The sequence below is a fragment of the Macaca thibetana genome, chromosome 7 (genome assembly GCF_024542745.1).
Source record: "Macaca thibetana thibetana isolate TM-01 chromosome 7, ASM2454274v1, whole genome shotgun sequence".
Classification (NCBI taxonomy): domain Eukaryota; kingdom Metazoa; phylum Chordata; class Mammalia; order Primates; family Cercopithecidae; genus Macaca; species Macaca thibetana.
In genome coordinates, this window is record NC_065584.1 from 164,868,763 (window position 1) to 164,881,691 (window position 12,929).

General features: G+C 39.7%; 1 protein-coding gene across 6 annotated transcripts in view; it reads right to left on the bottom strand.

The window, feature by feature from the left end:
* Positions 1-12,929, bottom strand: part of MTHFS (methenyltetrahydrofolate synthetase) — a 599,465-nt gene that overhangs the window by 30,524 nt on the left and 556,012 nt on the right. For 5 of the 6 annotated variants that reach the window (XM_050800024.1, XM_050800029.1, XM_050800026.1 and 2 more), the window contains one exon: positions 12,287-12,548. The exons of the other annotated variant lie outside the window; for it this stretch is intronic. In XM_050800024.1, the coding sequence (XP_050655981.1) occupies positions 12,287-12,548 (262 nt within the window). The remainder of the gene's footprint in view (positions 1-12,286; positions 12,549-12,929) is intronic. 6 annotated transcript variants of the gene reach the window in all.

A 12,929-nucleotide genomic window follows, 5' to 3' on the forward strand; every position in this document is an offset into this window, starting at 1 on the left:
GCTGAGGCAGGAGAATTGCTTGAACCTGGGAGGCAGAGGCCGCAGTGAGTCAAGATTGTACCACTGCACTCCAGCCTGGCAACAGAGTGAGACTTCATCTCAAAAAAAAAAAAAAAAGAAAAGAAATCTACATCTTTACACATCAGAGTCAAACTGCTGAAAGAGAAAAATAACTTACTATAAACAGGGAAATACAAAAATACAGTGAATGACTGACTTCTCATCAGAACAACGGAGGCCACAAGGCAGAAGAATAACACTGAAAATGCTGAAAGGAAAAAAATATATATGTCAACTAAGAATTTTATATTCAGCAAAACCCTTTCAAAAACAGAGGCAGAATAAGACATTTCTAGATAAACAAAAACTGACAGAATTAATTACTGGCAGAGCTGTATGAGAAAGACTAAAGAAAGTCCTTGGGGCCAAAAGGAAATTACACTGGATGGTAACTCAAATTCACAGGAAAGAATGAAGAACACTGGAAATAGTAAGTAGGAAGGTAAACACAAAAGACTGATTTTTTCTTTTTTCTTCTATTCCTTTTTAAAACATAAGCATTCTTAAAGCAATAATTACAATACTATTTGTTGGATTTATAGTACATACAGATGTAACTTATATTGTTGTGTGAATTAGGAGGAGAAGAGAGACCTTGGGGTAAAGGAGGAGGATCTTTTCTGAGTGTACTCAGACCCAGAAGACTCAACATCCAAAAATTGGGCCCAGAACAAAGACAGCACTTGACTCTTATACATACTTCTAAAAGGGGATGGGCTAACTTGAGTCAGGCTTACACTGGTGCAAAGCGAAAGCAAGGAAACAGAGGCAGGACTGTTGGAAGCAAGTCCCCCAAAATCTGGCCATAAACTGGCCCCAAAACTGGCCAAAAACAAAATCTCTGCAGCACTGTAACATGTTAATAATGGCCAGAACACCTGGCCCGCCCAGGGCGGAAAACTGCTTAAAGGCATTCTTAAGCCACAAGCAATAGCATGAGCAATCTGTGCCTTAAGGACATGCTCCTGCTGCAGTTAACTAGCCCAACCTATTTCTTTAATTGGGCCCATCCCTTCGTTTCCCATAAAGGATACTTTTAGTTAATCAAATATCTATAGAAACAATGCTAATGACTGGCTGGCTGTTAATAAACATGTGGGTAAATCTCTGTTCGGTGCTCTCAGCTCTGAAGGCTGTGAGACCCCTGATTTCCCACTTCACACCTCTATATTTCTGTGTGTATGTCTTTAATTCCTCTAGCACCACTGGGTTAGGGTCTCCCTGACCAAGCTGGTCTCAGTACAGGACAAAGAGAGTTAATCAAATTGTAACAGGTTCAGAACTCAGGATTACACATGACCATTGCTATGCAACTCAGATGGCCATTATCTAGGTTTGCCCTAGTGTCTAGCAAGCCTTATTCCATGGCCTTCACTATGGTGCCAGATGGCCATATCTCAGGCCTGCTCAGTCAGTTTATGACCTTCACTCCACTCCTCAGATAAAACAGAATACTTGAAGTCACTAGTTACAGAAAACAGGAATCTATAAACTCATACTGTAGAACAAAGGAAAATTTGTTTTTCTTCTCCCTATGTGGAATGAGTGGTGAGAGAATCTCCAGAGCACATTCTTTCGTTTCCTGGCTTCTTCGATATTATTATCAAGACTTTTCCTGGGTCTGGACTGTGCCCGTTGCTGCCTCTGAGACAAGTCAGCCTAATATAGGAAAGCTTATTTCTTTTTCTTTTTGTTTTATTTTTCTTTCTTTCTTTAATTTCCTGCTTCAATATGACAATAATAACATAAATGGGGAAGGAAGAATGGAATTATATAAGAAGAAAATTGCTATATTTTACTGGAATCAGGTGAATACTAATCTGAAACAGACTATACTAAATAAAAGATGTAATCCCTCCAGCAACCACTAAAACAATTTAAAACATAGCTTAAAAATCAACAGAGGAAATAAAAGAGCACTTTAAAAAAAAATTCAACACAAAAAATTTTCTTTTTCATATGTATCATGTTTTTGAAATTCCACTAAATGACCAGTACTTCCCAAATTTTTCACTAAGGTAACTGCAGAGAAAGTTAAAATCCCTGGAGGGTCTGCCTGCAGGCCTGCCCACAGAGCCAGTTTTTGCTTTAATATTTTGTGTTTTACCTTTAAATTTTTATCCTTTTTTTTGAGTTGGAGTCTCACTCTGTCCCCCAGGCTGGAGTCCAATGGTGTGATCTTGGCTCACTGCAACTTCCGCCGCCTGGGTTCAAGCAATTCTTCTGCCTCAGCCTCCTGAGTAGCTAGGATTACAGGCACCCACCAGCATCCCCAGCTAATTTTTATCCTTAAAATTTGTGAATTTTATTTATCTTCTATATGCTACCTTTGTGATTGTGTTTGTTATAAAAATAATGCGTGGTTTTGTATGTTTGTATGTTTGTTTTTCTGGTTTATTTCTGCTAAAATGTTTAAGTCAAATTAATAGTTGAAGAAAATTTACCCAATAGGGCCTGTAATAGATGCACGCCTTCTTGAGAAGCAGAGGCCTAAATCAGTGGCTTTCAAACATTTTAGAACCTACAGTAAGAAAAACATCATGACCCATTTTATACACAGCACATGCATATACACACACACACGCATACATATATACACACAAAACTCTGACTAAAATCAAAATTTCTTTCCTAGCTCTTTCTTGTTTTTTAATTAATCACAGGACTTCTTGCAAGTGATTCTGGTTCCCTGTGTCACTACATCCAAAGAATGCTTAAATTTTTACAGTGGATTTGACTGCTTTAACCCAAAGTAATGACATGGGCAGTTAGGAAGATATTTTTTGTTTCTGTTCAATTTCCATCTCATAATTTGCTGCCTACTTCATCTAACAGTAAATTAGCTTATTCAGCTTTTTTTTTTTTTTTTTTTTTGAGATGGAATCTCACTCTGTCACCCAGGCTGGAGTGCAGTGATGCGATCTCAGCTCACTGCAAGCTCCGCCTCCCAGGTTCACACCATTCTCCTGCCTCAGCCTCCCAAATAGCTGGGACTACAGGCACCCGCCACCACGCCCAACTAATTTTTTTTTTTGTATGTTTTAGTAGAGACGGGGTTTCACCATGTTAGCCAGGATGGTCTCGATCTCCTGACCTCGTGATCCACCCGCCTCAGCCTCCCAAAGTGCTGGGATTACAGGCATGAGCTACAACGCCCGGCCTCTACTTGTTTATTTATGGATAATAATCAATACAAATCTGATTTTGTAGATGACGATTAGCATAAAAGATAAACATTGATGGATCATGTGCTATTATATCTGCATTTCTTTGTAGTACTATCAGTCATTCACTCAATATACAATTTTCAGGTGTACTTTAAAAAGGATGTTTAAGTTACTGAAGAAAGAGATGGCACCTCAGATTCATCAGGGCACTGTGCTAAGCCCAAACACACCAAAAAAAAAAAAAGTTGAAGATTATTTATATGTTTCTCTAAAGTACCATCAGGTGAAAGTTACATGAAGCCATAAGCTTAATATGGAGAGTAATTTTCTAACCTTTTATAAAGTGGGGTAAATGAAAAGGGATTCCCTATTAAATGGTGGACTCCTAATCCCTGCAAGTAGTAAAGCAAAAACTTTTAAATTACACATATAGGATATAATAAAGCAAATCCAATAACAAAAGGTATGCTAGGGTGTTAAAATACAGGGAGAAAACAAAGGAAGAAGTGTTTAAATATGACTAAGAAATCTAAGAAGACTTTTGGAGGAGGCAGCATTTAAGCTGGGCATTCATTTACACACAAGTCTTTACTACCCTAGCTTGAAATGTAAGGTTCAGAGGAATAAAATAAAAAAAGAGTTTATTTTTTCTAACACAACTTCACTCCTCTTAAAAATTCTGCCCTTCCTCTGAATTAAATGTATACAGAAATATATATAAACCTAATAGACATTTTAATGTCTCAATTAGGTGATAAAAGTTGATGGCCGGGCGCAGGGGCTCACGCCTGTAATCCCAGCACTTTGGGAGGCTGAGGCAGGCAGATCATGAGGTCAGGAGATCGAGACCATCCTGGTTAACATGGTGAAACTCCGTCTCTGCTAAAAATACAAAAAATTAGCCGGGCGTGGTGGCGGGCGCCTGTAGTCTCAGCTACTCAAGAGGCTGAGACAGGAGAATGGCGTGAACCCGGGAGGCGGAGCTTGCAGTGAGCCGAGATCGCACCACTGCACTCCAGCCTGGGCAATGAACAAGACTCCATCTCAAAAAAAAAAAAAAAAAAAGTTGAATTGGAAAAGCAGTTTAAACACCTGAAGTTCTATATATAGCGAGGTTTAAGTCACCTGGGTTAGTCCTTTTAAAGATAGTTAAGTGTTCAATAGTACACTCAATGAATCATTATGCTTGAGTAGAACATTTAACAGGCTAGCCCATCTTGGGAAGAATAACAGGCCATAACCCCTAAGGAACTATCTTTTAATCTTAATGGGCTGGGAGTTAACAAGAAGTAAATTACCATTCTCTGAAATGAGGATGTATTCTAAAGCCGCTACAAAAGATAAAATAGATAATTCTGAGACAAGCCCAAGGAAGCCTATCGTGAGTGCACTTATAATTCAAATGAAAGGCCCTGATAGAAATCAAAGCTGTAGCTGGTTCTTCCTGTGTATTTAGCTGAATACAAAATGACTGAAAAAAAAGCTTAACTTTGAGACCAGTGTACTTTTAGATACATATGACTCAGTCCAAGTTCTTACTTGGGAAAATATGACAATGTTCCCATGCACACAATTACCAAGGGTACCTGTTCCATGAATAACGGTTTTAATGCAGTATGCTGTCAGGAGAGAGAAGAAAATCTAGGTAGTAAAGCAATCTTAATGAATGAAGTGTGAAGAAAAATGGCACTTCAAAGGGCACTGGAGTGGAAACCAGAACTGGGTGACCTCACATTATCATTAACTGCCTGTGTGTCCTTGGGGGAGTGACTTAACCTCCCTGGGTTGCAGTTATCCCATCTGAAAACAAAGAAGATGAAGCAAGGACAGTAAGGGTTCACTCTCCCTCCCACAGTGCCTAACTCAGGAGGCAATGTTCTCAATTGTCCAGAGAGGGAGGTCACCCAAAATGCCTACAATGGCATGTGCGATGTGAAAAAGCACATTCCAAAATTACAGTTGCTTTCATTTACTTTTAGTCATAACTTATTTCAAAAGTTCAAATACAATTAGTGAGGAGGATTTTTGTTAAGCTAAAGAAACACGTGTTAAAGGTTTAGAAACACTTTCAATGAGAAGATAAGCTGTAACTCATATCAAAATATCATACCATGTAGGATCTTATAACTACTTATTTCTAGGCTTAGTAAAAATTAAACATTCTCATAGACAGGCTGACAGTCACTGGTGGGACCAGTGGTGTTAGAGTCTCCACAGAATATTATTAAAAATACCCAGACTGTCAGAAAATAAATGTCTGTTATTTAAGCTGCACTGCCCACTGCCCCCAAAAAATAAAAAACAAACCCAGAGACTGTACTGCCCCAGCAGCTGTTATAGATTTGACTTGGCACATGGGCTCAGGAAACAATCTAAGTATTACTCCATGTACTTAGCCTTACAGACGAACACAGAAGAGGAGATATGGCAGGTTCAGCATCTTTACCTCATCCAGAGCCCAGCAGCTACCTCAGTACACTGCTTCTTTTGCCTTCTCACTCACACAGGGTGCAGCAAGAGCCAAGGGGCACATAGGCCACCTTCACACAGAGAAGCTGCAACCTCCATTTCCTGCCCATCTTTTGCAGAGATCTAGTTCCACAGACCCAAGGCTTCCATGCCAACTCACAGCTCCCAATTCAGGTATAGTAGCACACAGTAACAGGCAGGTACAGGTACATCCCACGTTATCACAACTCTATGGCTTCCCAAAAACTAGTGCTGAGAGAAGATAAGTTCCAAGGATATTCCCCCAGGCAGGTCCAGCTTAGTCCAGGACTGATATTAACTCTTTACTCACAAATATAAAAAATGTTGGTTGGGTGCCGTGGCTCACACCTATAATCCCAGCTCTCTGGGAGGCCAAGGCAGGAGGATTTCTTGAGGCCAGGAGTTCGAGATCAGCCTGGGCAACAGAGTAGACCTGTCTCTACAAAAAAATTTAAAAATTAGTTAAGTTAGGCATGGTAGTGTGCACATGTAGTCCCAGCTACTCAGGAGGCTTGGGTTGGAGGATCACTTGAGCTCAGGAGTTCAAGGTTACAGTGAGCTATGATTACACTCCTGCACTCCAGTCTGGGCGACAGAGTGAGACCTTGTCTCTAAAAACAACAAGTTACAGCACCTTATGAAACTACTGACTCTGGTATACTTTTTAATGTGTCCCTGTGTACATGCATATAGTTTTTTAAATCCAGCTTTTCTTTTATAGCTATAAAGTGTTGATCATCTATTCATTTACACAGGCATTCTTTGAATTCAAAACTGTTAGCTTCACCTCAAGAAACCTTTACTGAAAGTCTACCACATAAACCACATGACTATGTACCAGGGATACAAATGATTTAGAAGAAGGTTTCTGCTCCTAAAGAGTCTAAGTCTATCAGCAAAGAAAAGGGATATACTTCCAAAAAGAATTAATAAAACATGGTAATATATGTAAAGTGCCAAGTACATAAGAATTAAGGAAGAAAGAGACCAGTACATTGTAGACAGCCAGGGAAGGTTTGGGGAAAATAATTTCTGCTTACTGTTAATAACTACCATGTATTGATCTCTGACTACATGGCAAACTGTACTAGGCACTTTACATATATCATCTTACTTTATCCTCTCAACAACACAGTTAGTCAGTACTGTAATTATCTCCAATTTTCAGATGGGAAATTTGGACTTTGAGATGTTAAGTAATTCTGCCCAAGTGGTAAAGGCCAGATTCAAACTCAGATCAGTCTGACTCCGAAGCTAGTGATCTTAAGCACCAGACTAGAAGAGACTATCCTGAAGAAACATATAATATATTCTAGCCTGGAAAACGGTATAAACAAAATCACGTTCACAGTAAAGCACATAACATTACCCTATGCCTGACCACTCAACATCAGCAAAAACAACAGCAGCCACAGCAGCAACAAGTGCATTTTTACTGAGCACCTACTATGTGTCAAAGACTATTCAGACATTATCTCATTTAAGCTCCATAACAGATATGTAAGGTAGGTCTGAATCCACTTACAGGTAAGAAGACTGAAACCCTGAGAAGTTAAGTGATCTTCCCAAGGTAACACAATTAGAAAGGAGCAAAACTAGAATCCAAATCCAGGTTGGTCTGATTCTGAAATCCATATTTTCCATTACTAGGAAATACTGTCTTCCAGCAGACCACTTTGGCTGAAATAAGGAACTGTACCAAGGAGGCACAAGTATTAAGGCAGAAAGGCAGGTAAGGCCCAGAAAGTGGCCTGAATGTTTGGATTTCATCCAATGTCCCTTCTTTTGGCAACAACCAGCAGGAACCATTGTTTGCTCAGGTACACAGATCTATTCAGCATACAGAGAAGGCCTGAATAGGGTAGATGACCCGTACAGAAAGGTACTTTGGAAAAGTTAATATGGCCAGGAAACCAATTTAAAGTTTACTCCAATGGAACAGATACAAAGAACGAAAATTGTAGACAAAGAATTCTCCCAAAACTGGAATTAGAGAAAGACAGGTGATAAAAACATTACAAAGAAAAATCTGGTAATAACTGGATGGTGGGAAGGAGGCAAGGATAATTCCATGTCTACAAAGGGGCTGCTAACAGAAATATGAAAAACACAAAAAGAATAAGAATGAATTTCGACATGCTGAAAATAAGGAACAGTGAGACATCTAAGTGTTCAACGAAAGCTGAAAAAAGCTAAAAGTTCAACAAAAAGTTGAACAGGACAGCAAAAAGGAGAGAGCCTGTGACATGCCAGCACAAACCTGCTTCTGTGAGAACAGGCTAGTTAACTCCACAACACTGGGAACCAAGTCCATGCTGTTCCCTGCTATGTCCCCATCACACCTCCCACAGAGCAGTGCTCTACACATCTTTTCTGAATAATTATGAGCCAATACAAATTTCTCCAGCATCCCGAGGATATCATGACTCCATCAAATATGCCTTGATGAAATCCATACCCACTATCTTTTATTATATTCTTGCAGATGCCATGCAATCCTAAGAAAGAAAGAAATGAAGTCAATGTGAGCTACTCACAGTGAACCAATCATAACCCTCCCAAAAGTACTGATCATGAACAACCTAGAAGGGTAGTTCAAAGACTCTGTCCTTGATGATGCCTCACTCGATTACTTTAAAATGTTTTGAGGACTAGAAAGTCTTCATTATGATCATTAAATTATGGCTCAGGTACCTACACATAGATATTAATTCCCAAAAGCCTCCAAGAAGATCATAAGTTAAAAATCAGCACTGGCAAAGCTATGACTGCAAAGAGCCTATTATACTCTGCAGAATTTCAGAAATGATTGATAGCAGAGGTGAGTTTAGTTTTGACTCCCCAGTATCCATTCCCCCTTGTTCTGGAAACACAACAAACACTCTCACCCTACTCTCAGCTCAGTGGTTTGGGTAGGGCTGCCGAGCTGGGCATATGACCTAGTCTAAGTCAATTGGCACTTCTTTTCTTCCTGGTCACAAAGAATGGGTCAAGGACAGGCACGTAAGACCCAGGCCTAAGCCAGTCAGCCAATTTCATATCTCTGGCCATAGTGATTAATTTCAAGATGCCCATTTGGGTCAAGAAGAGTTAGGACCAGGACTTTATCAGACCATTAGAAAACAAACTTGTTCTTTATTGCTAACAGTAAGGATGCCATGGAACCTAGAGCTGCTATGGGCCACCATGTGGCACCAGTAAATGAAACTGATATAAATGGAAGCAAAGCCAAAAGGCAGAGATAGACTGGATCCTAATGCCACTGATCCAGCCAGCCCTTCTGTGAACTTTTCAGTCTCTGGGCCAATAAAATCTCATTTTTGCTTAAGCCAGGTTGAATCAGACTATATACTTGCACTGGAAAAATTCCTGCCCTAATCTAATTGCCCAAGTAGCCCTTACCTTGAAGATAAACTTGGGAAAGAATCCGACCCTCTATTTCATTTAGCAATCTATTTCTTTTGCTACATATATAATACAAGAATAATAGCCCATGGGAAATTTTTGCTTAGGAACTTATCATTGCAACTGAGGACACAAAAGCTTACTCTTTTCTAAGCTCTGATAATGTGAGCAAACAAGAAAGATAAACAGACAACGAAAGCTACACCAAGGACAGTCTGAGCTCTGATCAGCTAGTCCCAAACACTGTAAAGCTAGATTTATGCTTAAGCACTGAAGTTGCCACATTTTAAGTTGCTGATGCAAGTAGACATCCACATTACAGAGGGTGATGTTAGGAGACAACAAACAGCCGAGGCTGCCTACTCAAACATTTCTATAAACAACAGCAGCAAGCTTTGACCCCAGACTGTAGTTTCAAGAAACTGTGGGTATAATCCTCTATCCCTCTGCAACCCAGATTGCAAGTATCTGCAAAGAAAAATGCATGGGGGAGAAAAAGTCACTGTTACTACAAATACAGCATGAATAAATGCTATAAAGGAGAAAAAAAAAATGAACAACCAGTTGTGGGGTATTTTTGGTGGACTTTTTTCTATTCAGAACCATATTCTAAATTTCTATTTTTAATATTCAGTATCTTTTCATTTGACACTTATATTTGACATATACTGTAGGTTAGGATATTCTGTTTATGTTCATTTTCTGTCTCATCAGCTACAGTGTGAGTCCCTTCAAATCAGGGCCTTATCTTTCCAGACCTAAAATAGTATCCAACACAAAGTAGATGTGTAAAAATATCTGCTGAAAATTACCAAAATATTAACTACTTGGCTAGTAATGAGTTTATCTTATAATGAATAATTCCGACTTCTTTGCTTAAAATTAATATATTACCATTTATTCGACAGCTCCTATGTGCCAAACAATGTGCTAAAAACCATACACAGGCCGAGTGTGGTGGCTCATGCCTATAATCCCAGCACTTTGGGAGGCCGAGGCAGGTGGATCATCTGAGGTCAGGAGTTCGAGATCAGCCTGACCAACATGGTGAAACCCCATCTCTATTAAAAATACAAAATTAGCTGGCCATGGTGGCACATGCCTATAATCCTAGCTACTTGGGAGGCTGAGGCAGGAGAATCGCTTGAACCCAGCAGGCGGAAGTTGCAGTGAGCTGAGATCGCACCATTGCACTCCAGCCTGGGTGACAGAGCGAAACTCTGTCTCAAAAAAAAAAATCATACATAAATGATTGACTCACTTATTTGGATTGAGATTATCCTAATCAGGAAGTGCAAATAAGTTAAAAGGAAAAATAATGCTTCTTCCTTACTCTTTTCACTGCTGTACTTGAATAGAACTAGAACAAATGCACAGAAGTTCAAAGTGATACACTTTAGCTCAACCCAAGGAAGATGTTCTAGAAGGAGCAGAGCTGTTCTAAAAGGAATGAGCTGCCTCTAGAGGAATTGGTTACTGGAGGAAACCAAGTAAAATTTCAATTAGAGATGATGCAAGCATTGAAGGAGCTGTTAACAGTATTTGGGAATTGGGACAGTATCCTGAGTTCCACCATTAAGCCTGCAAGTCTGGAGTAGCTGCATTAAGTTTGAGCAAAGTCAGTAGTTATAATTTCCCACCTTTTCTTATCTATAACCCTAGACTGTTCTCCAAGATACTCTGTATTCCCTTATTATCTCATTGCCTTGAAATGCTTGCAATCTTTCCCCTTGAAAATATGAAAGAGTTTTAAAATGCTGACATTCATCTGGCCTATTGATGCAGGACATGAAGGAAGTAGATCTGAATATATTTTTGGTGCCTAAACATCTAGCAAAGCCCAAGACTAGACAATACAGGGAAAGTTAAACTAGCAAAGTACATAATCCCTCTACTGTTATGAGTCCTTGACCCTCTCCCCTCCCACTCCATCATCCTGACTTTATAGGCAATGGCATTGTATTGGAAGGGGCAGAAACTGAGTAAAGACTGCATAAAGTTGTGCTGGGGCTTCTTTGCAACCATCTAAGTCTCAGTCAAAAATATACATCTCTAAGATGGGTTTCAGGCATTATACTAAAAAATAATACTCTTAGCTTATTTTGCTTTCAGCTCTTTACCTGTTTCATAATGATAAAACTTCCCAAGCATCTGTTGGCCAGAAAACAGCATGTATTAAGACCCAGCAGTAGAGAAGGCAAAGTGGAGTTGGGAAACAGAGATACTCAGAGTGGCTGGAACTCAGACTATGAAGTGGGGAGTAGAAAGATGTGAAAATAGTAAGATAGCAGGGCCAAGATCAGGAAGAACCTCATTAAGTAGTGTTTACTTCAACCTAAGGGCAATAGTAAGTCACAGAAAGACTTTAAGGAGGGGAGAGAAGTGGCAGATTTGTGTTTTCAAAATCTTGTTTCAATTATTTTTAAATAACCAATAAAGAGGAAAGAGAAGATACAAGACATGGAGAGAAAGAACAGTTAAAAGGCCTTTCCAGGAATGCAGGCAGGAGGAGATGTCAGCTTAGACTGCAGTAGTAGCAGTGGGTTAGAGAGAAATGGACAGATTCACTAAATATGCAGTAGGTAAAATCATCAGGACTTAGCAATAGACCACATGTGGGGCATGAGAGAAAGAGGGGAGCCAAGGATGACCTGGAGACTTCTGGCATGGCCAGCTGGGTAGCTGGTGGTGCCATGTACTGAGATAAACACATGGTAGGTAGTCAAGGCTGAGGGGACCATGACTCAGTTTGGAACATCTCATGTTTGAGATGCACATGTGACATCCAAGTAGAGATGTCCAGAAAATAGTTTTCAGGTCTGAACTGGAGATATAAGTGCTAATTAGCATTAATAATAATATGCTCATTAGCAAGCAGACCACAACTGAAACCACAGGAAATAATGATTCAGGAAAAATACATAATTCAGCCCACAAGGTAGGGCAACAATATGTGAGAAGTCAACAATATTATTTGTTTACACTTCACAGTTTTCAAAAGGCATCACATCCTAAACCAAGTAATACAGGTGTCGTGGAACGTAGGCAAAATACAAATTAATCCCTACAGGAAAAGCAACTCCCACTGACCCACACATAACAGGTGGATCTGAGATCTAACAACTGGTCATAACCTAACAACAACCTAACACCATAATACTCACCTGTGGACAAGGCCTCCTCCCGAACATCACCCTCACCAGGCTGAGGGATATTCCAGGATGTTTTGGGAAGTAAAGAAATTTCCTCTGGTGATTCTAGTCTCACCATATCCATGTGATTGCTCTGGAACTGATACCGAGGGATGAAACAGACTTTGCCTCGTTGGAAAATGTCCTTGATAATCTCTTCTGTCTCAATTTCATCTTGCATGCTCAGAAAGATGGAAATTCTTTTGGACTTTTGATACTCACTGTGGGCAATCACCTAAATGGGAAATTATGGCAATTATATTTTCCAAGACTATATTTAGTAACTCCCCTTAACAGTTCTTCCTTTCTCTCTCAGCCTTGTCCAATTTCTTTAAATATTAAAAAGAAAAAAAAGGGGGGCGGGGCAGAGTGATATAGTGGGTCAGACAGTATTGCATCCTGAAGCCTGACTTTTAGATTGGGACTCAGCACTTACCTGCTCCTTTTATCCCTTCCTGGTACACCCACTCTGGTAGGTGTGAAAACCCATTAAAAGGTCACTGTGGAGACAAGCTGTTTATCTAGAGAATTCCAGGCTTGATCCCCACCTACCCATTTTAGTAGTCTTCGGTCATTTCACATGCTTTCCCTAGAGTCTGCTTTATTTTATCTCTGA